Source organism: Fistularia commersonii, chromosome 1, assembly GCF_037954325.1.
Source record: "Fistularia commersonii isolate RoL2024-O1a breed Wild chromosome 1, RoL_Fcom_v1.0, whole genome shotgun sequence".
NCBI lineage: Eukaryota > Metazoa > Chordata > Actinopteri > Syngnathiformes > Fistulariidae > Fistularia > Fistularia commersonii.
Genome location: NC_141284.1, coordinates 23,470,395 through 23,497,984, shown reverse-complemented (window position 1 = coordinate 23,497,984; position 27,590 = coordinate 23,470,395). Strand labels below are relative to the sequence as shown.

General features: G+C 42.3%; 3 protein-coding genes across 3 annotated transcripts in view; all 3 read left to right on the top strand.

Annotated features, from left to right (window-relative positions):
• The window catches only part of myo10l1 (myosin X, like 1), a 43,892-nt gene extending 30,791 nt beyond the window's left edge, over positions 1–13,101 (top strand). Inside the window, exons 25-43 of the mRNA XM_086155586.1 lie at positions 40–163; positions 499–637; positions 1,484–1,588; positions 1,683–1,778; positions 1,862–1,955; positions 3,335–3,390; positions 3,619–3,761; positions 3,903–4,097; positions 4,233–4,390; positions 4,473–4,593; positions 4,900–5,048; positions 5,501–5,649; positions 5,740–5,947; positions 6,929–7,065; positions 7,191–7,314; positions 7,555–7,896; positions 8,145–8,321; positions 8,417–8,608; positions 9,019–13,101. Coding sequence (XP_086011712.1) covers positions 40–163; positions 499–637; positions 1,484–1,588; positions 1,683–1,778; positions 1,862–1,955; positions 3,335–3,390; positions 3,619–3,761; positions 3,903–4,097; positions 4,233–4,390; positions 4,473–4,593; positions 4,900–5,048; positions 5,501–5,649; positions 5,740–5,947; positions 6,929–7,065; positions 7,191–7,314; positions 7,555–7,896; positions 8,145–8,321; positions 8,417–8,608; positions 9,019–9,123 — 2,814 coding nt within the window. The 3' untranslated portion in view covers positions 9,124–13,101. The remainder of the gene's footprint in view (positions 1–39; positions 164–498; positions 638–1,483; positions 1,589–1,682; positions 1,779–1,861; positions 1,956–3,334; positions 3,391–3,618; positions 3,762–3,902; positions 4,098–4,232; positions 4,391–4,472; positions 4,594–4,899; positions 5,049–5,500; positions 5,650–5,739; positions 5,948–6,928; positions 7,066–7,190; positions 7,315–7,554; positions 7,897–8,144; positions 8,322–8,416; positions 8,609–9,018) is intronic.
• Positions 13,102–15,443: 2,342 nt separating this feature from the next.
• On the top strand, positions 15,444–20,742 carry pttg1ipa (PTTG1 interacting protein a). The gene is made up of 7 exons (XM_086155560.1): positions 15,444–15,639; positions 16,376–16,428; positions 16,652–16,760; positions 17,750–17,852; positions 18,825–18,890; positions 20,041–20,087; positions 20,230–20,742. The coding sequence occupies exons 1-7, from the start codon at positions 15,552–15,554 to the stop codon at positions 20,265–20,267; spliced, it is 504 nt and encodes a 167-aa protein (XP_086011686.1). The 5' UTR covers positions 15,444–15,551; the 3' UTR covers positions 20,268–20,742.
• Positions 20,743–23,220: 2,478 nt separating this feature from the next.
• Positions 23,221–27,317, top strand: sumo3a (small ubiquitin like modifier 3a). The gene is made up of 4 exons (XM_086155574.1): positions 23,221–23,367; positions 24,258–24,386; positions 24,479–24,550; positions 24,708–27,317. Exons 1-4 carry the CDS (start codon positions 23,347–23,349, stop codon positions 24,768–24,770), a joined length of 285 nt encoding a protein of 94 aa, XP_086011700.1. The 5' UTR covers positions 23,221–23,346; the 3' UTR covers positions 24,771–27,317.
• Positions 27,318–27,590: the final 273 nt, after the last annotated feature.

The window sequence follows — 27,590 nt, the reverse complement described above, 5'->3', positions numbered from 1 at the left end:
ATGACATCATCAGCATGTTTTGGTTTGTATCTGCCGCAGTATGCGGGCAGTGACGATGAGCACGATGGGATGGTCGACACCGATGAAGAAGTGACGAGTGGGAGAGTGACGCTGCTCAATGGAAACGGACCTCCATATTTCCATGGTTACCTCTATATGAAGGGTAGGTTTGGATAAGACTGCCCAACACTTTGAACAGCCAAGTCCAGGAAATCAGGAAATTGAACTGTGGGTTGTTTCAGTGTTATGATTTGGTAGCACATTTCAATTAAAATGCACCGATTAAACCAACAAGAAATTAATTACAATGCAACTAACTTTTAAATTGTGACAACAATCACAACATGCATAAATTATTAGTCCTGTTTCCATGAAAATTTTTGGAAAGGACATAGGTAACTTGCGTTTTGAAAGCAATCACTTCCCATTCATTTTCACCGTTGCCACTGAATTATGAATTATAATCATTGGTTGACTTGTGTTTCCGGCCCCCCTCAGCTGGCCTGATGATCCCCTGGAGGAGGCGCTGGTGTGTGTTGAAAGATGAGACCTTCATGTGGTTCCGCTCCAAGCAAGAATCTCTTAAGTCCGGCTGGCTGTACAAGAAAGGAGGAGGGCTTTCCACCCTCTCCCGCAGGTTGTTGTAGTTGTTACTGAGTGCAGCCTGCATGCTTATTTAGCAGAACCCTTCATGGTTAACTTTCACGTCAACACCAGTCCACAGCCACGGATGAACTTTAGAATACATTAAAAGAAATGTTCTCAATATTTAAAAAAATAATTATTAAAAGAATACAATGGAAAGGATTCTGACTGCAAAAAGACATTGGTATAACCAAATGTTCGGAATCATTTCACTGATAATTGGATATTAGATAGGAGGGAACACATACAAAGATTTTTTTTAATATAATCCATGTAAAAAATGGATTGTAATACATATACATATACAGTGTTTAAGTACTATGGACATCTCCCATTGAAGGCATGCTGACAGCAAAAAGACATCGGTTTGACAAAATCTTCGGCAGCATTTCAACATACAGAAAGTTCTTTTTATATTATTGCATCTAAAAATGTATTGTAATATATACAATACTTATATAGTATTTAAATACCATTTTAGAACTATGTATGATGTTTTACCAGTAGTTTCATTTTTAGACAGTATGGGTCTGTTGTCAAAGCTGCCTCTCCTGCAGGCCTTTTTGTCGTTTTCTTAAGACATTTGTCAACAACCTAACATCTTTCCTTTGTTTCAATAGTTAATCGAATAACGGCCAAATTGTGACCAGGATATGAGGTTTGAAATTACAGTGCAATAAGTAGCAGTGGTCGGCATGTTGCAGACCAATGCAAAATGCAAGAAATGCCCCGCACACGTAATGCAATCAATAACTTCAAAAAAAAAACTTTCTTTGAGTGACAAACCCCGACACTTGTTGTGACCGAGAGACTTGTTCTTGTGATGTCTGTGCCTCAGAAACTGGAAGATGCGCTGGTTCGTTCTGAGGGACAGCAAACTGATGTACTATGACAACGACAGCGAGGAGAAGCTGAAGGGAACCATCGACATCCGAGCTGCGAAGTAGGAGTCTAAACAAGATAAACACGAAACAATCTCATGTCTTGGATTTCCAAGATGGGTTACTCAGACACACGTACTGTTTGTGTTTGAACAGGGAAATTGTAGATAATCATGAAAAAGAGAACGCTTTGAACATTGTAACAGACGAGAGAACCTATCAGGTGTTTGCTGAATCACCGGAGGATGCAAGGTATGATAGAAAACGGCGATCACCTCGCATTTGTATCGACATGGATAGACGTAATACCTAACGAATTATTTCTCTCCCGGTAGCGGATGGTTTAATGTCCTCAGCAAGGTGCGAGTGTGCACTCCCGAGCAGCTGCTGGAGATGTCCCATGAACAGGCCAACCCCAAGAACGCCGTGGTCAGTCTCAAAAACACGTCACCAATCCTTGATACTCACAAAGCATTCTCCACGGTCCCCTGCAGTATCATAAAGAAAACATACTTAGGCACTTCAGAAGTCTGTGCTCGTAATTCCGCATACAGGCATGACAAGTAAAAGGTCTCATTTTGTTAGAGATCATCGTCTTGATTTTGCTACGTTTGCACCCTTTTGATCCAGAATCAGAATTGCCTTTTATTGACCGAGGGTGTTCACACGTTCGTGAAATTTTGCTCCTTTCACAGTTACACTTTGTACTGGCTTGAAGGTAAACAATAACTGGACAAGAGCAAATTAGAAGGTGCAGAGTGCAGTGTCTGTTTAAGCTTACCTAATTAGACAAATGAAATAATAAATTACGTGATGATCAAGTACAGGTATGCCATTGGATGAGGAGGTATATAAGGTGCTGTGGGGATTCCTGTGTTGAGCAGAGTGATGGCTTGAGGGAAAAAAAAGATGTTTCTGTGTCTGGTAGTGCTTACAATGCATACAGAGATACCCACCTCCGAAGGGAGAACAGGTTGTGTCCAGGTGTGAAGGGTCAGTGGCGATGTTTACTGCCCGGTTCCTAACCCTGGAAGAGCGTAGGTCCTGGATAGAGGGCAGTTTGACATCATGACTGTCCGTTATAGTCTGCTCCCGTTCTGTTTGGTGGCCAAACAAAACCAGGCCACCGCCGAGGTGCAGAGAACGGACTGAACCTGAGGCGGGTTGAACTTCCTAAGATAACACCATTGATAATAGGCGACCCCTTTAAGGTCCTGGGAGATGATGCGTCTGCAGGTTTCTCCAGCAGCCACGGTGCTGTTTAGTTGAGGGCTGTTTAGTTTGGAGATTAGTACGGCGATGTGGCCACATTTATCGTGATTGAATACAATTGAAACTCAATTATTTCCTTTAAAGAAACTTCCTGCTGATTGAATTGCTGTGTGGAACTACTCCATCCTGCAGTTTTGTCAGCAAACTTCCAGTTGTATTTCATGCGACAATCTCATTATTTTCCCAGTGTGATGAAGATTTCATCATGAGGTCATGTCATAAAGCCGCAGCATTAGCGGTACATATTAGTATTTTGGAGAAACCGAAGTGTGTATTTGATTTATGGGAGTTTGTCTGCTGTTACCTGAGGCTACGAGTCACCGTGCTAAGATGTGAAATGCAAGGGGCCGTGTGTAGCTCAATACTTCACAACAGGCAAGATGATTAACAGGGTATTCTCCTAAAAAGTTAATGCTTTTTAAAATTTTTAACATTTCTGGTCTGATCTCCATGAAGAAACGGGTCGGGCAAACATTGCTTTCTCATCGAAAAAAATAACTTATACTAATTGTTTTTCACATCCTTATCCACCTCAGGGAACTTTGGACGTGGGGCTGATCGACTCTGTGTGTGCGTCGGACAACCCGGATCGGTACGTGGAGAAGTTCACTGAAGAAATCAAGAAGTACCGCTTGCGCTAAATCTCGGGTTTCGGCGATTTAGCGTCAGTTACTCAGAGGGAAACAGAGGATGGTTATTACATACATTATTTATGAACCAAAAGACTAAATTCATTTTCTATATTGCTTCACAACTTGTTGAATTCCTGAGTGTCTTGTAATGGAGTTGTTTTCAAACGCATCGTACGTGACCTTTGCAGGCCCAACTCGTTTGTGATCATTACGGCCAACCGCGTGATCCACTGCAACAGCGACACGCCGGAGGAGATGCATCACTGGATCAGTCTGCTGCAGAAACCTAAAGGAGATGCCAGGATCGACGGCCAGGAGTTCCTCGTGAGAGGTGAGAAAATGAAAAGAGAAAAGAATTCTGAAAACCACTGATGGAAGTATTATGGGACTTAAAAAAAACAACCAGATAAATATAAATGAAAATAGATGACTAAAGAATGGTCAAACGTAATGTTTTGCTCTGTGATTTCAGGGTGGCTCCAAAAAGAGATGAAAACAAATACAAAGAGCACCTCCTTGAAGCTCAAGAAACGTTGGTTTGTTCTGACCCACAACTCACTGGATTACTACAAGAGCGCGGAGCGTAACTCGTCCAAGATGGGCACTCTGGTGCTGAACTCGCTCTGCTCTGTCATTCAGCCGGACGAGAGAGTGCACAGAGAGACAGGTGAGCGGACAGAGGCCGAATTTAATGGGGGATTAAAGATTAGCGGTCAGGGGCTTAATGCAGTGAAAGATAGTGAGTAGGATCCCCAAGGAAATAGTAGATATACTTTTATTTGAGGCCCGCTCTCTCTTGCAGGTTACTGGAACATTATCGTGTACGGAAGGAAGCATTCCTACCGCCTCTACACCAAAATGCTGAACGAGGCAATGAGATGGACGGCGGCGATACAAGGGGTCATCGATAGCAAGACCCCCATTGAGACGCCAACTCTGCAGCTCATCAGAGACATCAAGGTAAGTCGCGCGCAGGAGCCGATAACCTAAAGTTCGAATCCCGATCCCGGCTCATTTTCCAAACTGTATTTGCGTCATCCAGGAGAACAGTGTGAACCCGGATATCGTGGAGCAGATGTACAGGAGAAACCCCATCCTCAGATACACTCAGCATCCTCTGCATTCCCCTCTTCTCCCTCTCCCTTATGGAGAAGTCACCAGCTGTGAGTAAAGCTGATTCTACCTCACACACTACGAAAGCACAGTAAAACGGATGCAGCGAATACAGTGATTGTAGCGTACGGCTAGTCTTCTCCAGCTTCCAAAACTGTTCTTTCTAAACATACAACCTGCTTCCGTAGGACAATGGGTGAAATTGTTGTTGGTTGGCGACAAAACTATTTGTATTTAAATCATTTGTTTACGCCACTTTACCTCACTTCACATCTGCCATGCTCTTCACAATCAAGGAGTCACGTGTTTGTATTTTGAATAAAAAAAAGAAATTTGTTGGTCATCTCTTCTTGCAGTGCAAAGGCAGCTGGGTTATGCCAGTCTGCAAGATGAGGCGGTGCGAGTTTTCAACTCACTGCAGGAGATGGAGACGCTGGCGGACACGGTGCCAATTATCCAGGGCATCTTGCAGACCTGCCAGGACCTGCGCCCCCTCAGGGATGAGGTACTTTAAACCCAGGGTAACTTTAGCGTGACCTCTTCTGAGGCCACGTGGGTGTTACGAAGCCCGATGTCCAGTTCTGATTCACTACCTCGGAAGATATGCATTCATACAGGAGGGTTTCGCTGCAGACCCAAGGCAAAAAAAAAAAAAAAAAAAAAAAACATAAACAGGGTGATGGGATGTGATGGAAATAATATTTTGCACATTTTTGCACATGCAAAAATGATGACAGTAAAATAACACAACAAGCTACTTCTGTCCAAAGCATTTTAAGATATGTATAAAGACCCAAGCTTGCATCACCTGTTTTCATTATGCTTTCCCGTGGTGAGCATAGAAAGCACTGGAAACATGCTTTTTATGTCATTCCATTACTGACTCACTACAGTTTCAATGTGCCAGGTACAGAATTTTCAAAGTGATATGACGTCCCATGAACATTTGCGTTTCAGGTATATTGTCAGGTTATCAAGCAGACCAACCACGTGCCTCAGCCCAACAGCCCGGCCAACAGAGCTCACTGGCACCTCCTCACCTGCATGAGCTGCACCTTCCTGCCCAGTCGAGCCATCCTTAGATATCTCCGCTTCCACCTCAAGAGGTGTGTCTGCCCTCTGATTCAAGAGATCCTCCCAGATCTGTGAGATCAAGGTGTGTTACGAGCAGTGTGCTGTGTGTGTGTTTCTAACAGGGTTCGGGAGCGTTACCCCGGCACTGAGATTGAGCGTTACGCCAGTTTCATCGGAGAATCTCTAAAAAGGACCAAGACTCGTGAGTTTGTTCCCTCTCAGGAGGAGATCGCAGCGCTGCTGGTGAGACAGGAGATGAGCACCACTGTGTACTGCCACGGAGGAGGATCCTGCAAGATCTCTATCAATTCACACACCACAGCTGGAGAGGTGAGTATGAAGATGCACCCACACACACACACACACACAAATGCACACATTCAAAGTCACATACTCAGTTGTGTTTCCCAAGAAGCACATGAAATATATTCGTCAGACAAACTCTTTCTCTTTTAGTATCTGCCCCATTGAAACTTTAAAACCTTTGTGACTATGATAAGAACATTTTTCACATTTCTCAGATATTTTTTCCCCACAATATTTTCCACATGAAGCCAACGTTTAGTAGCGAATGGATAAATTATATGTCAAGATATGGCAATGGCCCTGCACATTTCAAATAAAAACGTGCATTGTTTGAATAGCTTAGTATTAAAAGCACTATTTTTGATACCAGGGATATGCGGTCAGTAGAGGCAGGGGAGGCCGGGCCTCACCTGTCATCACGGAAAGAAAAAAATGCAAAATGAAAAAAATAAACTAAATGGTTATATTTATTCAGTGATTTGTACTATAAAGTTATTTTCCATGTGCCTTCACCATTTTTAGTTATTTTTTTTCAAAATTGCTAAAAAAAATTCACATTTACCTTTTAAATATGAAGAAGAGACGTGCTATGATGACGTCAGTGCCTCACCAGCCATGAACCTCACCGCACGCCACTGCTGTATACATGTATAAAAGGCACAGTTAAATTTAAATCACAATATCATACAATATGCATATCTAGCAGGGGTCCGGCTTCAACCCTACATTTGTTTTGTGGCCTTGGGGTGAAAACATTGAAGACCCCTGATCTATTTTGGTTAACAACAAGCCTGCCATAAATAAATTGTGATGTGGGTCCATTTTCTCCTCTCCTCCGCAAGCAAAACATGTTTATTCTCACTTGAATTATTTTTTTTTTTATTGATTTTGTTTTGCAATGCTCCAGAACGCTTCCAATCTCAGGGCAGCAGTACAAAATCCGCCGTTGTTTTGACAAACTGTTCATTTTTTTTTTTTTTTTTTTTTTTAATGTTTCTGCCCAAGGTTGTAGAGAAGCTGATCAGAGGTTTGGCCATGGAGGAGAGCAAGAACCTGTTCTCTTTGTTCGAACACAACGCTTTCACAGACAGAGCTTTGGAGAGCCGAGTGATCGTTGCGGACGTACTCGCAAAGTTTGAAAGGTATCGCTCGTCTGTTTGTCACATGCGGGAAGTATTTCAACAAGTACGGGTGTGATCCGTCTTGTTGTAGAGGCTTTACGGCTCTGCACTCAGAAACTGACACCAGGTCGGCGCAATGTTTCCAGATTGGCGGGCAGTGAAGAAGAGGAGGAAGAGGGAGAGTGGAAACTCTATTTCAAGCTCTACTGCTTTTTGGATGTGGAGAGCATGCACAAAGAGGGAGTCGAGTTCGCTTTCATGTTTGAACAGGTGAGTTTTTACAACATGGAAAAGGGACGGTCACAGCAAGCGAAAGGAGCACGATGGAAATTTGTCGTCCTATTGGCTTCCCCCTTCCACTGACTACCATTGGTTATGCTAAGATCACCAGGTTTGAAGATCCTCAAGAGAGGAGGACGTCGTCTTTGTCACTAGAAATGTCGCCATGTTCCGTGTATGATATTTCCTGTCAGATAACGTTCTTCTTGTCACTCTCTTTCTGTGTCTCAGGCTCATGAGTCTCTCATAAGTGGACACTTCCCAGCCTCGGAGGAGACTTTGCAGCATTTGGCTGCTCTGCGTCTACAGTATCTCCACGGTGATGGGGCGGGTCGGGCCGGGTGGAGCCTGGGAAGTGTTTATCCCATCGGACGTCTCCGCAGCCGCATCCTACACTCCACCAAGCCCGGGGCGGGGGTGGGAGGGGGCGCCGGTGCGGGCGGCGTCGGAGTGGGAGAAGGGAAGGCTGCGGTGGGAGGGATCGGACCAGGGGCTGAAAAGAGAAAGACGCCGAGCTTCCTGGACGGAACCTTGAGGAGAAGCTTCAAGACCGGTTCGCTGAAAAAGCAGAAGGTCAGTTTCAGCGGAGAAAGATTTCACACCAGTTCGCAAGGTCATTAAAAAAATACGTGTCAAAGCTTTTTCAAGATACACTGTCCAAGACCTGTTATTTTCCTGCCATACAATCAAATCAATGTATCGTCTGACGTGTTTGCTCTTTGCGTGCATCTGCTCTTTCACTGTCTTCCTTCACACACCTGCTGGCAGGATTAATGGTCAGCGGGCCAGTCGACTGGATTATTGACCCGCTTTTGTTGCAGGTGGAGGAGGAGCAGATGCTGGAGATGTGGGTGAAGGAGGAGACGTCGGCCACACGCACCAGTGTGCTGGAGAAGTGGACCCGGCTGCAGGGCATGCCCCAGCACCAGGCCATGCTGAAATACATGACCATCATCAAGGAGTGGCCCGGATATGGATCGACTCTGTTTGACGTGGAGGTGGAATGAAATCAAAAATATTATACTTTTTGGACAATTATGCAGTGAAGACAACCATCAGAGAACTAATGACTATCTTTTTGTCTTCTCTACAGTGCAAAGAGGGGGGTTTCCCTCATGATCTGTGGCTGGGAGTGAGTGCAGACAATGTGTCTGTTTACAAGCGAGGGGAGCCCAAGCCTCTGGAGACCTTCCAATATGAACACATCACTTTCTTCGGGGCTTCGCAGCTTTGCACCTACAAGATCATTGTGGACGAGAGGGAGATGTTCTTCGAGACTCCACTGGTGACATGTTTTTTTCACTTTTCTCTTTTTACGTGTCCCGTTTTTTTAATTTGCTTGAATTTTAATTTTTTATCATCAAAAATGTATTGCATTTCTTGATTTCGATATTCGCAAAATGCAAAAATGACCCGTGACCTCTGTTGTGGTCCCCTCTTCATTAATCAATACAAATCTAAGTTTAAAAGCCTTGATATCGATTAGGAATTGGAAAATATCCTCCAGAATACCAGAATGGATTACTTATCAAGCTATTTAAAAGCCGCCTTTTAGTTTGCAACAAACAAATGTGGGCATCACGATGACTTTTTCCCATGCGCTTTCTCAAGACTGCTTTCTCATGAAGAAATGCGACGAAAAAAATGATGAAAGATGACACACATGGACCTGATACACTACTTTTCACTTTTTAGGTTGGCGAGATCACCAAGATCATGAGGGCCTACATTAACATGATGGTGAAAAAACGCTGCAGCATCATGTCCGTGACCAGCGTCGCCAGTTCCTGGGTCAGGTGATTGCCACTAGCCAACCAGAGCCCCCGGTTAGTCCAGTGGCAGCAGATGTCTCAGCCCCTCGGTGTTGGTCAGCTGGGTTTTGCTGGAGTAAACAGCAAATCTTCCAGGAATCAAGTATTGTGGGGGAGCATCTGTAACAAAGTGTGGCAAAGCGAGATGAGAGGCGGCCACAGATGCCGAAGGGATCCGTGTGATGGGGACCAACGCCTTTTGGGGATGGAGTCGACTTAAAAGCAAGCATGACAAAGAAACGACCTGCGTTTCGGGACGGTCCGTTCAAATACATTACCCAAGTCGTAGCCCTGCATGTAGATGTTCAAGCACACGCCAATCTACTCTCTGTTTTCCTTTCCGGACAAATCTCACTAAAAACAAGCACAACGTACCCACTCAGCTGTCCTGTCCCACTTTGTCCCAGGCGCCCCCCGGTTCCCTCCAGTGCACTGCCAAGCAGAGGAAAGCCACATATTACCAGTTAGAAATGTTTTTTTTTTTTTTTTTATTATTATTATTTTATTTTATGGCCTCTTTCTTTCATTCTCTCTCTCTCTCTGGCTTTTGCAGTATCAGAGTCTCTCTTTCTCTCCATGTACATTCGTCCTCACTTCAATTGCATCTTGTTTGATATTGGTATTAAGTTATAATGCTGCATTCTTGCTTGCTTTCTCTCTGTTGTTCTTTCTGTCTTTTATATATGACATCAGCTTTATTACCCTACTATGGGTGGAGGGGGAGGGGCTGGATGAGAATTTCTCTTTTGGGGCCCCGAATGAAAGCATAATCTCACTCATCAGGGCCACCATGTGGCCACAAGAAGAGAAAATAGCCAAATGAGGCGGCTATGAATATTTCTAAGCAATATCATGTAGATTTTCTTGAGAGGAAAGAAAGGGGGTTATATATGATTGACAGGCTCCACAGAGAAAAGAATATCAGCCAGAGTCCCTTGAGATGAAACATTTCCCTCGTTATGTCTAGATATTGTAGAACACAAATCGCAAACTGTATATTCACACACTCACATATGAAAAGAACCAGGAGGTATTGTTTTTTTTATTTTTGCTTTTTAAAAAGATGTATATCACATATTAGAAGAGTTATTATTGAACTTGGTGGCCACAGCACTGTATAGTATATTCATGCCTTGCTAAATGGGACGTGACACCTCTTGTAAAATACAAGTCGACGGTGTTTAATGACCACATGTGTGAATACGATGCCATCATTCCCAGGCTGTGCCACCGATGCAACGCTAAGCGACTTGTCGTCACCTTCTCACAGTGTTTTGATGGACTTGTTGTTGTCGTTCGTGGGGCTCACACTCGCGTAATTAATTGGAGCCATAAATTACTATGTATCCTTGTCTGCTCATGCTATTCTGACTTTTTTTTTATTGTATGCCCCTTTGCTATCCTACCACTCAGAAGCTCTGTGCTTGGAATGCTGCTGCTGTGTGTGTGTGCTCCTGTGCGTGTGCGCGCGCCTGTATGTGTGTGTGTGTGTGTGTGTGTGTGTGTGTGTGTGTGTGTGTGTGTGTGAGTGAGTGAGAGAGTGGGTGTTTTAATGGTGTCATGCAAAACAGCCAGTGTTGGAAAAGAAAAAGAGAATGAAAAAAGAGAAATAACTTTACTGTGTGTATTCCTTGTAAATGATGTATTTACATGATTTGTAAATTCATTTGCGGGGAATGGTGTTGTGATCGTGAATTTAACAGATGGGAGGGGAGGGGGGGTTATTTATTCCTTAATATATTGTATGTATTGCTGAGGGGGTGTGGGAGTATATTGAACGCACTGTTTGAAAAGGAAACTGATGTGGAGCTATATAGATACAGGCTCAGAAATAATGGTTTTCAAAGTGCTGCTGTCATTGCCGCTTTGTGTGTACGTGTGTGTTTTGGACTGAAAATAAGGTCACTGTTCCGTCAACATCACCTGACACCGTGGCTCTGCAGATAGACAACAGCATCCCCTTATGTGGAGCAAAACACTCTCAAACATGCAGATTAATGACACATGTGTACACACACACACACAAACACACACACACACAAGAAATAACAAACATGTAAATGCCTGATTTGGTTTCTGAGCTTCTCTCCACATCAACGTGAATAGTAAATTTTGCCTAAAGACATTTGTGCTTTATTCACTTTAACTGCATTTTAACTTCTTAAGGTGAACATGTTTGTTGTTTATCTGGAGGGCTGCACACTACAAGCACTGCAGCCAGGACATCCAACAAACTGAGGTCATAAATCCAAAACACATTCCCTCATACGCCTGTATGCTGTCACATTCACATGAAAGGTCTAAATGCTGATTGAAAATCGATTCTAAATTGGCAAGAATTCTATTTTACTGATTCATTCTAAGGGCAGCGTGGTGGTGCAGTGGTAAGCGCTTCTGCCTAACAGGGGGCCTGTCTGTGTGGAGTATGCATGTTCTTCCCATGTCTCCATGGGTTTTCTCCAGGTTCTCTGGTTTCCTCCCACAATCCAAAAACATGCAGGAGGTCAACTTGAGACCCTAAAATGCTTGGATGTGTGACTGAGTGCGTGAATGGTTGTATGTCTGTATATTCGGGCCGGTGATCAAATGGCAACCGATCCAAGGTGAACCCTGCCTCTCTTCCTGCAACCCTGGATGCAGGATCAGCGGAGTAGAAAATGAATAAATGACCAAATTAGTAAATTGTTCTAAATACAACATTTTTTGATGTTGAAGAAATCACCATGCAACGGAAACTTAAGTATAATTGTTTCAGCATCAGAGCAGGGCTCCAGACTAACTCACTTTGGCAGAACTCCCCCCACCCTGAAACCAACAAAAGACCAAAAACATTAACATTTAACATTTAAGTGGTGTAAAATATTTTTTATTGTAACAGGATGAATATGAAAGTTTAATTTGTATGGTAGAACCCCAAACGCCAATATTATAGCACTAACAACTGAACCCTTGATGCATAATTACAAACTGAAATTGTATGTCTTGTTTGAATAATGAGAACTCTTGTTAAGTTAGCATATTTTATTTTAAAAAAGGTGGGTTTATGCATTGTTACACAGGAGGTATTTCTTGTCATAGCACGTCATACTCAGCACTAGAGTTAAGTGATATGAAAAACAAATCAATCAATATCCTTTTTTTCATTCATTGACATATATCAGAATATCTACTTTGGTACAATGGAATGGGTTTGGAAAAATTACAATGCTGGTATTTCTGGTACAATGATGTACCACAATTTAATGATTAAAAAAAACATTGTTCAAAACCGTTATTAGATTAAACTTAGATATTGTGACAACCCCCTAGTAAATGTCCATTTGTAACACCGAAGATCTCTGTCAAATTTTCTATTATCCTTGAGATGTTAGTCTTGAGCCTTGTCATAGAATGTAAACTTATTTTACTATTCCAGCTAAAAGCCCCCTATAACTTGAAGCACATGATCTCAGTGTCTGTAATGGTAGCTACGGTCCTGGCTGCACACACACAGCCCACTGCCATCCTGCCTAGAGTGAGAATAAGCAAAACTCACTCAGAGGTTTCAGCTCAGCAGTTGTTTTGTTTTGTTCTTTTGGGCCAAAATGACCTGTAAGCCATAAATTACAAGGAACCTGGAAGTGTGTATCGGAGCCATTCCATTTCAGTGGAGTATGAAGACGTTGCCCTGAACTTGTTGAAATGTGATTGTGTGTTTGCCAAAGTGAAGATGTTAGGTTTTTCAAGTGATCAGAAATCTGTCTTCACGGGCATCCCCAACACAAATGGGTCCTGTTATCAGCCGCAGGCGGCCAGAGTGGGGCCCCTTCTTATCTTATGTTATACTTATTATCGTCAATACATAGTAAAACATTGTGCTTGTTAAAAAAGGGAGAAAGAGAGAGAGAGAGATGTGTCTGTCTTTTTTTCTTTTTATTTGTAAGTGAATTTACAGAATTATGCTTTAATAAATTATAAAAATTGTCCTCTATTTGATGTTGTTGATGTGAATTTGAAATCCCCTCATTTGAACGGAAAAAGCATTTTTTAATTTGGTTGCAGACAATCTCCAAAAAAGGGCTAAACTCTTTGTATTCTCCTGATTTCTGATATCTGCATAGATGTTTCCATTTAATGATGGGTGGGTATGAAATTTTCTTGCGACAGAGGTAAGTTCAATACGGTATGTATTTATATATGGATAGGATATGTATAGATATTTATAAGAACATAAACGTTGGATCCTGTTCTCCTTTGCCCGGACATGGGCCATTGGGGCACCCCCCTTGGAGCCAGACCCAGGGGCACAGCGCAGGGTCTGGAACCAGGCCTCTCGAGAGGGGCTGGACTCTTTTTTTACTCTGGAGTGGCCCCTGGTGAGAGGCGCCGGGCAGGTGCGTGGGCATATTGATTGCCCCCCGACTGGCCCCTGTACATTGGGGTTCAACCCGGTGGATGAGAGGGTAGCCTCCCTCCGCCTTCAGTTGTGGGAATCAGGTTCAAAGGTTCTGACTGTTGTTTGTGGCTATACACCCAACAACAGTTCAGTTTACTCACCTTTCCTGGGGTGCCTAGAGGGGCTGCTGGAGAGCGTTCCTACCGGGGACGCCGACTTCGACGCTAATGTGGTTAACGATAGTGCGACTTGGAAGGGCCTGATCGAGAGACCCCCCCAATCTGAACCCGAGCGGCGTTTTGTTATTGGACTTCTGTGCTTGTTACAGATTGTCCATAACAAACACCGTGTTCAGGCATAAAGGTGTCCATATCTGCACTTCACACCTTAGGCTACAGTTCGTTGATCGACCTTGTGGTCATGTCGTCGGACTTGACGGACAGATGACCTGGGCACTCGGGTGAAGAGAGGGATGGAGCTGTCAACTGATCACCACCTGATGGTGAGCTGGCTTCGATGGTGGGGGAGGATGACGTTCAGACCTGGCAGACCTGTGTCAGTTGGACCCATTTACAGTGAGAGTAGGACTCCGCCAGGGCAGCCCTTTGTCACCAATTCTGTGCATAACTTTTATGCCTGTTTGGTGGCCGCAGGATCAAGTCTCTGCTTTTTGCAGATGATGTACTTCTGTTGGCTTCATCAGGCCATGATATCCAGCTCCCATTGGAACGGTTCACAGCCGAGTGTGAAGTGGCGGGGATGAGGATCAACACCTACAAATCTGAGTCCATGGTGCTCAAACAGAAACTGGAAGGATGCCCACTCCGGGTCGAGGAAGAGATTCTGCCCCAAGTGGAGGAGTTCGAGTATCTCGGGGTCTTGTTCACAAATGAGGGAAGGATGGAGCGGGAGATCGACAGCTGGATCGGTGCGGCATCAGTGATGCGGACTCTGCTCCGGTCTGTAGTGGAGAAGAGAGAGCTTCGCTAGAAGGCGAAGCTCAATTTACCTGTCGATTTATGTTCCCACCCTAAACTGTGGTCAGGAGCTGTGGGCAGTGACCGAAAGAACGAGATTGCGGATACAAGTGGCCGAAATGCGTTTCCTCCGCAGGGTGGCTGGACTCTCCCTTAGAGATAGGGTGAGAGGTCGGGTCGTCCGGGAGGAGCGCCAAGCAGAGCCGTTGTTTCTACGCATAGAGAGGAGTCAGATGAGGTGGCTCGGGAATCTGGTCAGATGCATCCTGGACGCCTCACAGGGGAGGTATTCCGGGCACGTCCATCTGGGAGGAGGCCACAGGGGAAGCCCCAGGACACACAAGAGAGAGTATGTCTCTTGTGTGGCCAGAGGCTGGCCTGGGAACGTCTTGGGATCCCCCCAGAACTGGACCATGTGGCAGGGGAGAGGGAGGTCAGGGCCTCACTGCTCCGGCTGCTGCCTCTACATCCCGACTGCGGATAAACAGGGGAAGATGGATGGATGGATTTGTAAACTTTAATATAAAACATCAACGATGCCGCACTTTCAGTGCAATGAGGAAAATCATCTGGGATCTTACATTTATTTATTTTTACACACATCAGCAGTGATTAGGAATTGATTTGATTGGTTGAAGTACAAGAAGAAATTACAAATGCAATGGATAAAAACGTTTTCAGTGAAGGTGACGTCATCAGAACAAAGTAACGTTGATTTTTTTTTTTATAGGGCAAAATAAAAAGAAAAAAAAAGAATACAAAATTGTAATGATTAATGGGCGGAGATCACTTAAACGTGTATGATGCGTTCAGAAAAAAAAAGCACAATTTTAATTAAAAAAAAAGTTCAGGAATAAATGATGTTATGGAAATAGCCGGACTCGTCAACTAAACGTTGTGCGCAAGCGCGCGTCTCCGGTGCGTCAGAGCTCGCGCCAGGGAATTGACTTTAAATGCCTCGCGCGAGCGCCGACCGACTTCCTGTCGAGTCGGAGGAGCCTCACGTTATCCGGGAGTCTCCGCCGACACAAACAAAGGCGAATATTGGAGATTTACTTCCTCAGAATGCTGGATATCAAGAGTTGGATCCCCGCTCTGCTTCTTGTCGTGGGCCTGGCAGCAGTTTGGGCCCAGACTTCCCCGCCTGTCAGAGGTAGGAGCCGCTCTTTCGGATTTTTTTTAGACGCGAGGAGCCTCAACCGTCACTTTTACCTGCCTTTCTGTTCCACCTGGGGAAGTTCAAAACTCCCCTAGGAGGACAACTAGCCACTTCCTTCTCGCTGCTCTCCCTATCGGATAAAATACTGTTTTACTTGTTCTATTAAACCGTTAGAGTGTATGTATACACAGTCAAAGACACAAATATATGAACGGTGAATGAAATAATGTATCCCCTTATGACGCTGCAAGGTAAACAGTTAGCTTATTGACATAAATGGGTTTGTTAGTTTCATATCACTGATTCTCTTTCAACTAACCTCCAGGTCTCTGTTTGACATAAAGAGACCAGGAGGGGGGAAGCAAACCAGCACCTTCACGACTGTGCGACACAACAGTTTTTGTTTTATTCCTGAAAACCCACTTGTTCTGTGTAAATCTGCTGATAATAACATGACTTGTTTCCAGCCCGTGTGTTTACTGCGATCTGTCTCCGTGGAAAATGCCCCTGGAGGATTAGCGGTTGTTACAAAAACCCCACTGTTTTCAAAACCCACGGGGCCTCTCATTAATCTACCCTAGCAAAGGTTTTCAGATAAGCTCATTAACACAGAAGTCACTTGTGCTGTTTGTTCTTCTAAAAGCCAGGACTTTGTATGAACTGATTATTTATCTCCCCCTCTCCTTTTATTTGGCCATTTTAACCAACTCGCTCTCAACTCGTCCTACAGATTGCGAGTCGAAGAACGGGACAAGCTGTGAGGAATGTCTCGATAATGTGACGGTAAGTCCAAGATGTGCAGGTTACAGACACAAAAGCGTGTCAGGCTGAAGGACCTAAGTGTTGTGGCTCCACCTCCACACCGGTTAGACTGGTTTGAGGAGTAACTGGTCTGTCACCATTTCCCACCTTCCTCCTCCATTTTCAGCTTCTATTTGTTTGTGAGCCATAGTTTTACTTGGACCTTCCACATTTGTCGTTTGTATTCCTTTTTTTTCTTTCACAGTGCTTGTGGTGTATTTCAACTAAGTCCTGTATAACCTACCCGGTGAAGACCATCCTTCCGCCGCATGCACTATGTCCGCTGAACAGTGCACGCTGGGGGCTTTGCTGGAGTGAGAAAACACAATAACACATATGCACGCACCTAAACACGTTTTTATGTGTAGTGGAATTTCTAAATTTATGTCAAGGAACAGCGGGAATCATATACAATGCAGTTTTTAGCATATATACCTTTATTCAACCTCATGATAACATATGCAAGTTATTGTAATGCAAGTGAATCAAAAAAAAGATCTTTTGAACACTTAACTTCAGTAATGTGTGTCAGAAAGTCTACACTCACTCCGAATATGCCAAAGGTGCATTAGGTGAAAAATAAGTCCATGAAAGAGGAAATGTTGTAATTTCTCCTATAAAGACAGTATTAACTGCTTTTATGTGGAGATAGTATTGAATCACAGCAAAGTTGATTTGATTCAGTTATGATGAAGGGCTGTTTTTGTATCAATTCATGTGTTCACCTCTGCTCAGGTATACTTGCTGTTGTTGTCATCAGTTATTGTGGTGTCTTGTTAATGCACATCTGGTCCCCTGTTATCCTTGTGAAAAACAAAAAGGTCACGGAAATGGTAAAAAAGAAAACTCAAGTGAATGAAGACATGCTGCGATTACTCCTCACATCCAGCTCAACTTCAAGGAATTGCTTCTTCTACTACTGTATCCACTCTGGAAGGACACTTTTATTTCTAAAACCCATTTTATTAATATAAGTACTTCAGCAACATTTTCATCTTAGAAATACTGATACCAAAAGCCACGACTGCAAATCGGTCCATCTTAAGTTTCAATTTGAAACCAGAGCATTTGATTGGACGCATGTATTATTCTTACAGTTTACAACATTGTATATAAACAAGATCAAATACACAGATAAGATAAAGATCATAATTATTACCCTCATGTTTTAAGTGTATCAAGCATTGAATAGTGAGTTGACACGCTGCACATCTGCCATTCACTTCATATTTTTTCTGGAAGGAAAATCTATGAAAGTCAGTTGTTCACTAACTTGGTGTTTGTCTTTCACTCCGTCCTGCAGTGAATTTTCAGACCTTGATCATCACATTGGCAGTCGTGGGTGGAGTTATCATTATTGCTTTCTTGGTCTGCCTGTTCTGCTGCTGCAAGTGTGAAAACTTTGGGTAAGTCTGCTCTGCGTGAGCAGAGGATGGTATTCCTTTTCTGTTTGAAAAGTAACTAACTGGTGAAATGTTTTCTTCCACATCAATGTTGAGACATGGATCTAAACTGTGAAATACTTTGTTTTCTAGCTTTGTTCATCTCCGTTGTCAAATATTCATCCTTGAAACAAAACCTAACAAAGGCAGAATTTGGTCTACACTTAAAGGGTTTTTTTCTTGTAGAAAAATCGCTTTTATCGTGGCGTATCTCTCACTGCCATATACTTTCAAACTTTTTTCTTTCAAAAGGAAATAATTACTAACATACAAAGATGCCTGAAGACCCTTTTTTTTTTAATTAAAAAGCTCACAACAAAGTTCTTCCTCTTCGGTGCACCCTTACGAGAAATCACATCACATTTCTATGGCTGATATCAAATTATTTAGATCCTCAAATAATATTTCAGATAAGGAAGTTTTTTTCCCCTTAATAAGGGGTTTAACTGACCCTTTTGAATGACTAGACTTTTGTAAACCATTTAGATGGAGCTCTGTTTTCTTCCTTCTCTCTCAATCTGGTTCCTACTTTATTTTTTTATTGGTTACATCTACAATAACCCAGATCCCATCTACCCCACCCTCAATTGCTGGTGCTATAAATGCCCATTTTATCCCCCTGAGATATGCATGCATGTGCTGTGCACAGTGTCCCTGTGGCATAGTGCCTCTACTGGTTTCAGAAATTCTCTCTTAACGAAAGAGCAAAGATGAAAATGGCTCGATTTACTAAAGAAAGCTAAACGCTGCGTTGGTTAGTAACGAGACATTTAAGTGTGTGTGCGTATGCGCGTGATCGGAAGGCTTTTGACCTGTTCTATATAGCCATCCTGAATGTCATCTTTCAGACACTTGTCAATGAATTAGTCATATATCCATTCAGGTCCCTGTATGAATAGTTCATGATCTAACTTTGGACTTGTGTTGGTCTGACAGGTCCAAGAGGTTTGAGGCCAAAATGCAGAAACAAGCCAACAAGACAAAAACCAAGCAGGAGGAGAGGTACAGTAAATTGTCCGCTGATGTGAAATTTCTTGGTTTGTGTTCACGTCCAAGCTCTGGTTACTGACAAAAGATCAGAAAATCTGTGAAGGAAAGAACCTTTATTTATTTATTTATTTTGCTTGTTTCTGTTTTATTCATTTGCAGAACCAGCAGGTTGTGCGTACTGAAAATAGTTCTTGTTTTAAGTCTTAAGGCACTACTTCACTGTGAAATGTTCACACAGTGCTGTTTCACTTCCAGCATAGCCATTATGGTTGTTTATTGGATTGATTCAAGACACTTGAAATCTCTTCATTTGTCAATATATTTTTTGTCTGCCATGATTGTTTTTTTTTCTCACAAGAGGAGTGACATAATTTATATGCTGTGTTTCATCAATTACTTCCAAAAGTTCTATTGAGATTTTTATTTATCAATGCAGAAACCTGTCTGTGACCTTCAAGGGTAACAATTTTTTTCAGATTGAAACTTCCCATAAGAAGAGATAGGTTGAAACTACATTATATTCAGTCACTAGTAACAGTAAAACAAAACAAATCTGGTCTCAACTATGTACCCAAAAGCAAGAGAGGCACACTTTTTTTTAAATTAAAAACATAGAACTTTCGCTTCCTACTATGTTTCCTCACTTGAGACTGCTGGCTGTAAACTGTAAGGACTCATTGACTGTAGATGGAGTGCTTGTCTAGTGTTTCTCTTTGTAAAGGGGGGTTGCTCAGTTGTGACAGCATCTAATTTGTTAAGCAATTCAACTTCAAGTGAGGTTCTCCTGACCTTGATTAAGCAAGGTTTGATAAGCTTAAAGAACACACTCAAAATATAGATTTTTTTTCTTTAATTTACTCTCTTATCAGGATGGCTTTGATTCAACACTATGAATGGCTGTACTAGTCCTGGTGTGTTTGTCTAATAGCGCGCAATCTAGTGCACTTGACACACTCGCTATTCTGCTACATTGTTGGTCATCTTATCCCCCATATCAGTTTTCTTGATGGCTCAAAGGAAAAGAAATGCAAATTAGAAGAATCATGTTCATGTCAAACTATTATCAGACCAAACTGGTTTGTGATCAGGTGATGTTAGAGTCTTTGTGTCAGAAGTATCATCAGTCATTGCATGGTTCATGAAGGAATGTTTGGCTCCACAGGAGGGCAGAGATGAAACAGAGACATGAGGAAATCAGGAAGAAATATGGTGAGCTTTGTCATTCCCCACTGCACTTCAGTTCTCATTCTGATAAATGTTGCTAAAGGAAACTGAATTAGCTATAAGCCACACAAATATAATGAGGTGTCAACCTTATTTACATTCTTAATTACTTTTTATTCTTCTCCAGGGCTGAGTGGACAAAATCCTTATTCCAGATTTGCATGAGAAGATTGGTGAACTTCGATTTCACTGGATGAACCCTTTCTATTCCAAAGCCGGAGTGACCCGGAGAATATTTCAAACGACAACTTTGACAATTTCAGGAATGTGACAGCAGTTTTGGATCAGCCGCCGCTGACCTCAGCCAGCCAATGAACTGGAATTTTCTTATCACTTACTATCCAGGAGACTATAACAAAGATGCAAAAAGCAAATTCATGATGAATCTGTAAAATAATTACTCTCTTTGCAATCTCTAAATGAAAATACCCCAAACCGTGACCTCAACCACGACCAACGTTATGTTCAGTTCTCAAGTGTCTTATTCTATAATTAGGTAACAAAGTCTAAATATCTGTTCATCTGAAACGCAAACAATTAGCTAAATAAAATCAAATTGTTATTCAGTCTCAGAGTTGAACTGCTCCTGCCGCTCTGTATTGGAGTTTTATTGTTGAGTGGTTCTAGTAGCATTTACCTATACATAATTGGACTGCTTTATTTAATGTATTCAGTCAATAGCTGCTGAACAATTAGTCTATTCTGCTTTAACAAAAATTGGTTGAACATTTTCATACTTTGTTTTTGCAGCTTAGCTGACTTTGAAGATGAACATAGGAATCATAAACTATTTTTGTATAGTTTGTAATTCCCACTGTGAAGTGAATGGAAGCCAAGGTTTTTATTATGGAATTATTTAATGTTCTACACTTTTGCTCATGGGAAGGCTCTGTTTTTCTCTGTGTGTATATGTAAAATGCACACAAATCTGTTGCCTAATTAGACTATTAAGTAATTATTAATTTATGTTGAATACGTATCATTAATGTGAGTTGAAGATTAATTATGGCCTGTTATATTTGATATTTTGTATCCTCTAACACATGTAGACCTAATGAAACAGTTTAGACTTATTCTGAATGAGTCTTGATGAAGATCTTGCACTAACACACACAAAAAACTCAACCCTTTTGCTTCATGAACCTTTATGTGAAAAGCTACCAGAAAATTGTCCTTCAAGAGAAAATGTGCAAAAATGTTCTGCTAATTTAATTTGATTTGAAATAATCATTTATTATGCAGATAAAAAAATAAACAAAAGTTCACATTTATTCTTTCAGGAAAGGAATCTGCAAAACTTGTAATTAACATCTCAGAATGATACTCCACTCCAGACACTTAAAAGTTATTATTTGTCATAATCAACATTTTGACTAAAACTTGTCTATATCAATCTCCTCAGGCCCTTAAGGCATTGGACTCAGCTGTCACTATTTGATAGTGAAAAGAGTTAAAGGTACAAGATCCTGCTTCCCTCTTTTGCTCTGCATACCACAAAATTCTGACCGCAGCCACAAAGTCTGTTGTCCAAACACTCTAGGAGTAAAGTGTAGATTATGATTGAGACATTAGTAATACATGATCAAAACTGTTTAATACTATCAGGAACTCAGGGTTGTAATTGCGTTTCAGGCGGGGAGGTTTGACTCAGGCATCCTCACAAAAATAACAAATAAGCAAATACCAGTAAATCTACAGAAAGTCGTTTATTCTTAAAAATTTAAGTTCTCTATCTATTTTAAGTATTTCAGCAGTAGAATGTTTGGGATTTTACCACTGAAACCCAATAGGGGGCTGGTCTGCGTGGAGTTAGCGTTTTCTACCTGTGTTCTCCGGTTTTCTCCAACACTTGAAAAACATGCATCTGACTCCAAATTGCCCAGATGTGTGAATGAGGGAATGAATGGTTTTAAGTCTTTATATGTGACCCTGTGATCAACTGCCTACTGGTATGGGGTTTAATCCTGCCTCTCACCCAGTGACAGCTGGGATGGCTTCCAGAACCCGCGCGACCCTGTCTACAGGATAAACTAAAGATAATGAATGAATGAAAGTATTTCAGCTATTCTTGTAGGCTCTTTCCACACTTGCAGCCCTTGAGGAGACTGTTATTAATATTATGTGATTTCATCACACTTTTCCACCACATGGTCACACCTCCAAAATCAGACGCCTGTCTCTAAAAAGAATTTTTGACTATTTGACTTGTATTCAAGGTTAGAAATCATGATTTAATAGGTATATCTGTGAAGACTCAGTTATCCAGGCTATAATATTCACTGCTAAATGTCATCTTGGCAACTAGGCTTGTTTAATTCTTTACGTTTTGTCCCTCATTTAAGGGGCCTTTCCTGCTCAGAACTGAAGGCTTTTCTGAGTTTTCAGTTCAAACCTCATGGATGAGAGGTTAAAACATCTTCAAGAAATTATCCAAGTCCAGTTGTCAAGACAAGATTTAGCAACTCTGTTGAATATTTTCTCTTTCTATTACTTTTTATTGAATACGTCAGGTAAGAATAGGTCATCAGGTTCTTTCTGGGACAAGGAGCAAAAAAAATAGCTGATGGTAAATGACATTCTATCATGCCAATGAATATGGATGCGATACAAGAGTGAATAAAGAACGACTAAATATGGGTGATCGCAGTATATTTCAATGAGCCAACATGCCTTCAAAGCTGACCGAGTAAATTAGAGAGGCAATATAACTCTTCAACTCTGGCAGACTTTCATGTCACACCCTGTAGGGGCAGCAGGTTGTCCCCTCTGTTGATGTCAATAAAATATCAAGAAATAGGTGTTCAAACTCAGGTTCCCACCAGCATGGCTGGTGTGGCGTGAAAATGACCTGCTTGAATCATATTGACGTTGCAATCTGACAAAACCGATAGGGGGCCCTTCAGATGTATCTCAGGTGTGTCCTAGGCTCTGCAGAAGCACCCCTGTGGACATACAATGACTCGCAACTCTCATCGCAGGGAAACCTACAATTGACTGTAACGCAAGATTGGATTCAGTTCAATTCGCGTGATCGAGGATTTTTCACGACTGCGCGCTCCCGCTCCCGCGCTCCCGCGAGGTAGGGGGTCACATGGCCGTCCCGGAGCCAATCGTCGATGTCTTAGAGCGGTCCAAAGCGCGCACCCGTCACTGGAGGAGAAGAGAGGACAGAAGGCGGTAGAAAGACAAAAAAAAGCCCAATTAACCGTTTCCTCCGATCTTCGTTTCACGAAATCCGGTAGACATGTCAGAGGAAAAGCCAAAGGTATGTCGTTACTTTTCTCACCGTTATAATTTTGTAGTAATGCCTTGGTGAATCTCACGCCAAACCATTTCTCAGATGTGCAATCTAAAATGGCCTGGTTTGCACGTTTCTCTGAATCGGCGCAGTGTTTGTTTCGCAAATGAATGAGTTCCCGCTCATCCACACTTGATGTTTTACGCGCTTTCGCGGTTCGCGGTAGCCGGACAATGAGGGAGATCTCTCACCGGAACTGCTAAATAAAAAAATACTGGATTAATATAAATTACATCGTGATTGTCATTTGCGGATTTTTTTTCTTTGTCGAAACGGGACCACGCTATGTCCGCAAATGCCGCAACTGCTGCAGCGACAATAGCGCGCTGACAGAGGTGACGCACTGATGTAAAAACACAAATATCCCTGCTCCCCGTCCTATTTCCGAAGTACATGTGTGTATTTCCACATTACAGCACAACAAAAATTGCTAACCACGCTAACCGGTTAGCTAAACTATCGTTTCTAAGCTGAGCTGCCGTTCCCACCACTTAGCCCCGAGGCTAATCATGCTAACGTTAGCATCGCTGCTATTCGGCTGTAATAGATTGTTAGGGACCGTTATTCTCCCCCCCCCTAATTCTCGTTTGTTTTGGTGGCAGTACCTGCAAAATTGTGTGGCGATATAGCTTCACTCCACATTATGGCCTTGTGTTAGCCTTATTCTAAGAATGGTGAAGTTGCCCGTGTGACGTTAGCCCTGTTAACTTGGCTTCCTGCATATTAAGTAGACGTTACGTCCTTGTTAGTAGTGTTACTAACTTCAGTGTGTCGTTGATTGTTTTAACTGAGCAGTAGAATCGTGCAAATGATTGTGTCCGCCGGGTTTGACGCGAGCTGATCTCACTTGTCCGCAGGAGGGCGTCAAGACCGAGAATGATCACATCAACCTCAAGGTTGCGGGGCAAGATGGGTCTGTGGTCCAGTTCAAAATCAAAAGACACACACCCCTCAGTAAACTAATGAAGGCGTATTGTGAACGACAGGTAAGATCCCTCAAGTGTGCCTTGTTTTCACATGGCAACACCCACACCGTGCCGCACCTGGACTTACTTTCATTCTTGTTTTGCACATTCAGGGTCTTTCAATAAGGCAGATCAGGTTCAGGTTTGATGGCCAGCCTATCAATGAAACGGATACACCTGCACAGGTAAGAATTGAGCTACGGTCATTGCTCTCTATTTTGACCTTCCTAAATGTTCATGGGTACATCTCGAGGTCTCCTCAACAAGGTTTTGAGCTCTATGGCTCAATTCTTACTTGAGCTTGTATTCACAAAATAGAATCTCTGTCTGTTTTCCCCACAGCTGGAGATGGAAGATGAAGATACCATAGATGTTTTCCAGCAGCAGACGGGTGGCCACTGCTAAGCCCCTCCCACCTCAGTGACGGCCACCCTCAGACCACACCCTCCGCCATCTTCACTGTTCTCCCCTCTCCATTTGCTCCTCTCAGCCTATTATTATTATTATTATTATTATTATTATTATTGTTATTATTATTATTTCCTCATTTTAATAATGTCTTTCATGGTTTTCTGGGCGGGAGGGGGCGGGGGGTTTCCTCAGCTGTGCTGTCTCAGCCAGGACTGAACTTTTTTGTGCGCATCAAGTCTCTGCTGGCCAAACAGGACAACATTTCCTTCCAGCTGCGCACGCTGTGATTGGACCAACAGCTCATGGCTGTTCCTAGTTTCGTCAGCGCTTTTCTCTCATTCACTCTACAGTGAAAGCTTTGGTATAAGACAATAGTTTGTCATGGTTTTCATCCGTCATGGTTGAACGTGAGCCTCCTCCCCTTGTAGTCCATGGGTCATTTTCAGTGGACATGATTGTTGTCTAGAATCACGATCTGAACTTAACACACAGCCGCCTGCCATTTCATTTTGCTTTCTCGTGCGTTTTTCGTCTGAACAATGACTCCCGCTCTTCTGTCAAAATGTATTTTAATTTTCTGCATTTTAGGTGCTTTTGCTACATAGTTCTGCAATGTTTTTTGTATCCCCCCACCCCCCTTTATGAAAGATCACCTGGGAGCTTGTTGAATATTCTGTACAGAAGTACCAGAACGGATGTTAGGTAAATGTCGTGGGGCTTGGACCTGTACTCCAATGACCAAACCTCAGCTTCATATTTGGTATACTCGGATCACTCTAAAAGCAAACTGCAAGCTGAAACCTCACAAACAATTGGAGTCGGTATTGTGGTTATTTGCTTCTTCTCTGAATGCTATGAATTGAAAAAGGTCATTTGTGGGTGTTTGCAGTACTGCCACGTATTCATTCTCTATAACGCTTATCCTGCTCGCAGGGTCACAGTGGGGCTGGAGCCAATCCCGGCGATTATTGGCTTTGTATTCATTCAGAGAAACATGGCTGTGGTGGGAAGAAAATTTTACACCTCATGGGTAGGGATGGGCTGTTTAAAGTGAAATAACTTTATCTTTGTCTTTTTAATGAACAGCTCAGTGGCCAGTCCTTAATTTACATGTAATTTATAAATTACATAACGGTTCTGCTTGTGAGTTAATCTTTTGGGTAAAGATGACCGTAGAGGGGTGGGCCATAAGCAGGGATAACTGGAAGATGTTGCTCTGCTGTTCTTGGGTCAACTTATACGTCACTGTGTTTTGCATTTGTGGGCTGGCGGACTGATTCTTGATGTGCTTTGAAGGTTTGGGCACAGCTTCCGGTTTGAGGAAGAATATCAGATATCAGTACATTAAACACGTTTCGAGCGCACTTCACTGCTACGTCACCCACTGAGCCGATTTGAGAAATCTTTGTGTATAAATGGCAGGAGTTGCAGACCACTTATGTAAACACCTTTTGACTGCTGTGCAAACAGTGGAGATAGCTTTAGTGGTGGCAAATGTCTCCAATATTTTACTTTTGGGACAGCGATGCATGCAGTTAGTTGCATATCGGGAGGGCAGGGAGGTCTAATAATAGAGTTTGGGAGGTACATGTTCTGTACCCACGGGGCCCTGTTCTTTGCATGTGAGATAGAGAATTTGCTTGGTTGATGGTCTGATATGATCTTGGAATTTTCTGGTCTTTGAATGTGGCCAAAAATTCATCCGTTGAAGCAACTTGTCCCTTTTGCCCAAACCTGCATATTCAAGGATTTTCAGATTACTCATTAGTTTTCAAATGAGGCTGCACCTCACTCAAGGCATAGATGGACCAGGGATTATTAGACATTGAAGTTTATCTCTCAAACCCTCCTTTGAAAAGAAAATTCTATTTGTTGTCCAAGTGGAGGGAAAAATACAGAGTAGTTTTTACACCATCAATCACGTTTTTTTGTCATAAACTGCAATTCTACTTAAAATCAAGCAATATCCTTCCCCTGTGTTCAGTCTCCCTAAATATCTCAATGCCCTATAGCATTTTAACCAAACTATGTAAACGCTCAAAAGAAAGGTGATGCCCTTTATATGAAAAAACAAACAAACAAACATTCAATAATGCAGAATCAGGATTCCGTTCATTGCTCACGTCTAAGGATCATTTCAGTTGATTCAAAACAACGTACTGTATTTATACCTAGCATTTGTTAAAACGTATGACTATACTCAATCTGGCATTAAACTTGAAGGCATGATTCCCCCAAATCCCAAATCATCAATCACAAACCACAATCATTTTTCAGTCCTTTTTTAAAAAAAACTTTTTGCTTCAAAGTAAGAGCACAGTTATCCAAGACAAATCAGCCCTTCACTTTGCTTTTCAAGAACCTAGTCAGGAACACAAAAACCCTTTTAAGATGGCTAACGTATTAGCCTGGACTAGCTAAAATGTGTAATGTACAAAGAACGGGGCCCAGGTCTTGTCATGTTATTTGTTTCTCTACTGATTTGTACATTATTTGTGGTCTTTTACTACTGTATACAATAAATATAGTTTGGTACTCAGATTTCTCATGTCAAGCTTGTTTTTGTGCATACACATTTATGATCATAATTAGGAAACATGACTCCTTTGCAATACAATAAGAAAATTGTTTAAGTTTTCTGCTGGGGAAAGACGAGAAACTGGTACAAAAACTAAGTGAGTTTGGAGTATATTTCCTCTCTGCAACATGCCTGATATGAAATTATATATGCATCGGTTTTGGTAAGTTGAGGTTCCAGTTCTCATTGGGGTGCTAAAATATGCATACAAGTACAGTGTTATGGATGAAAACATT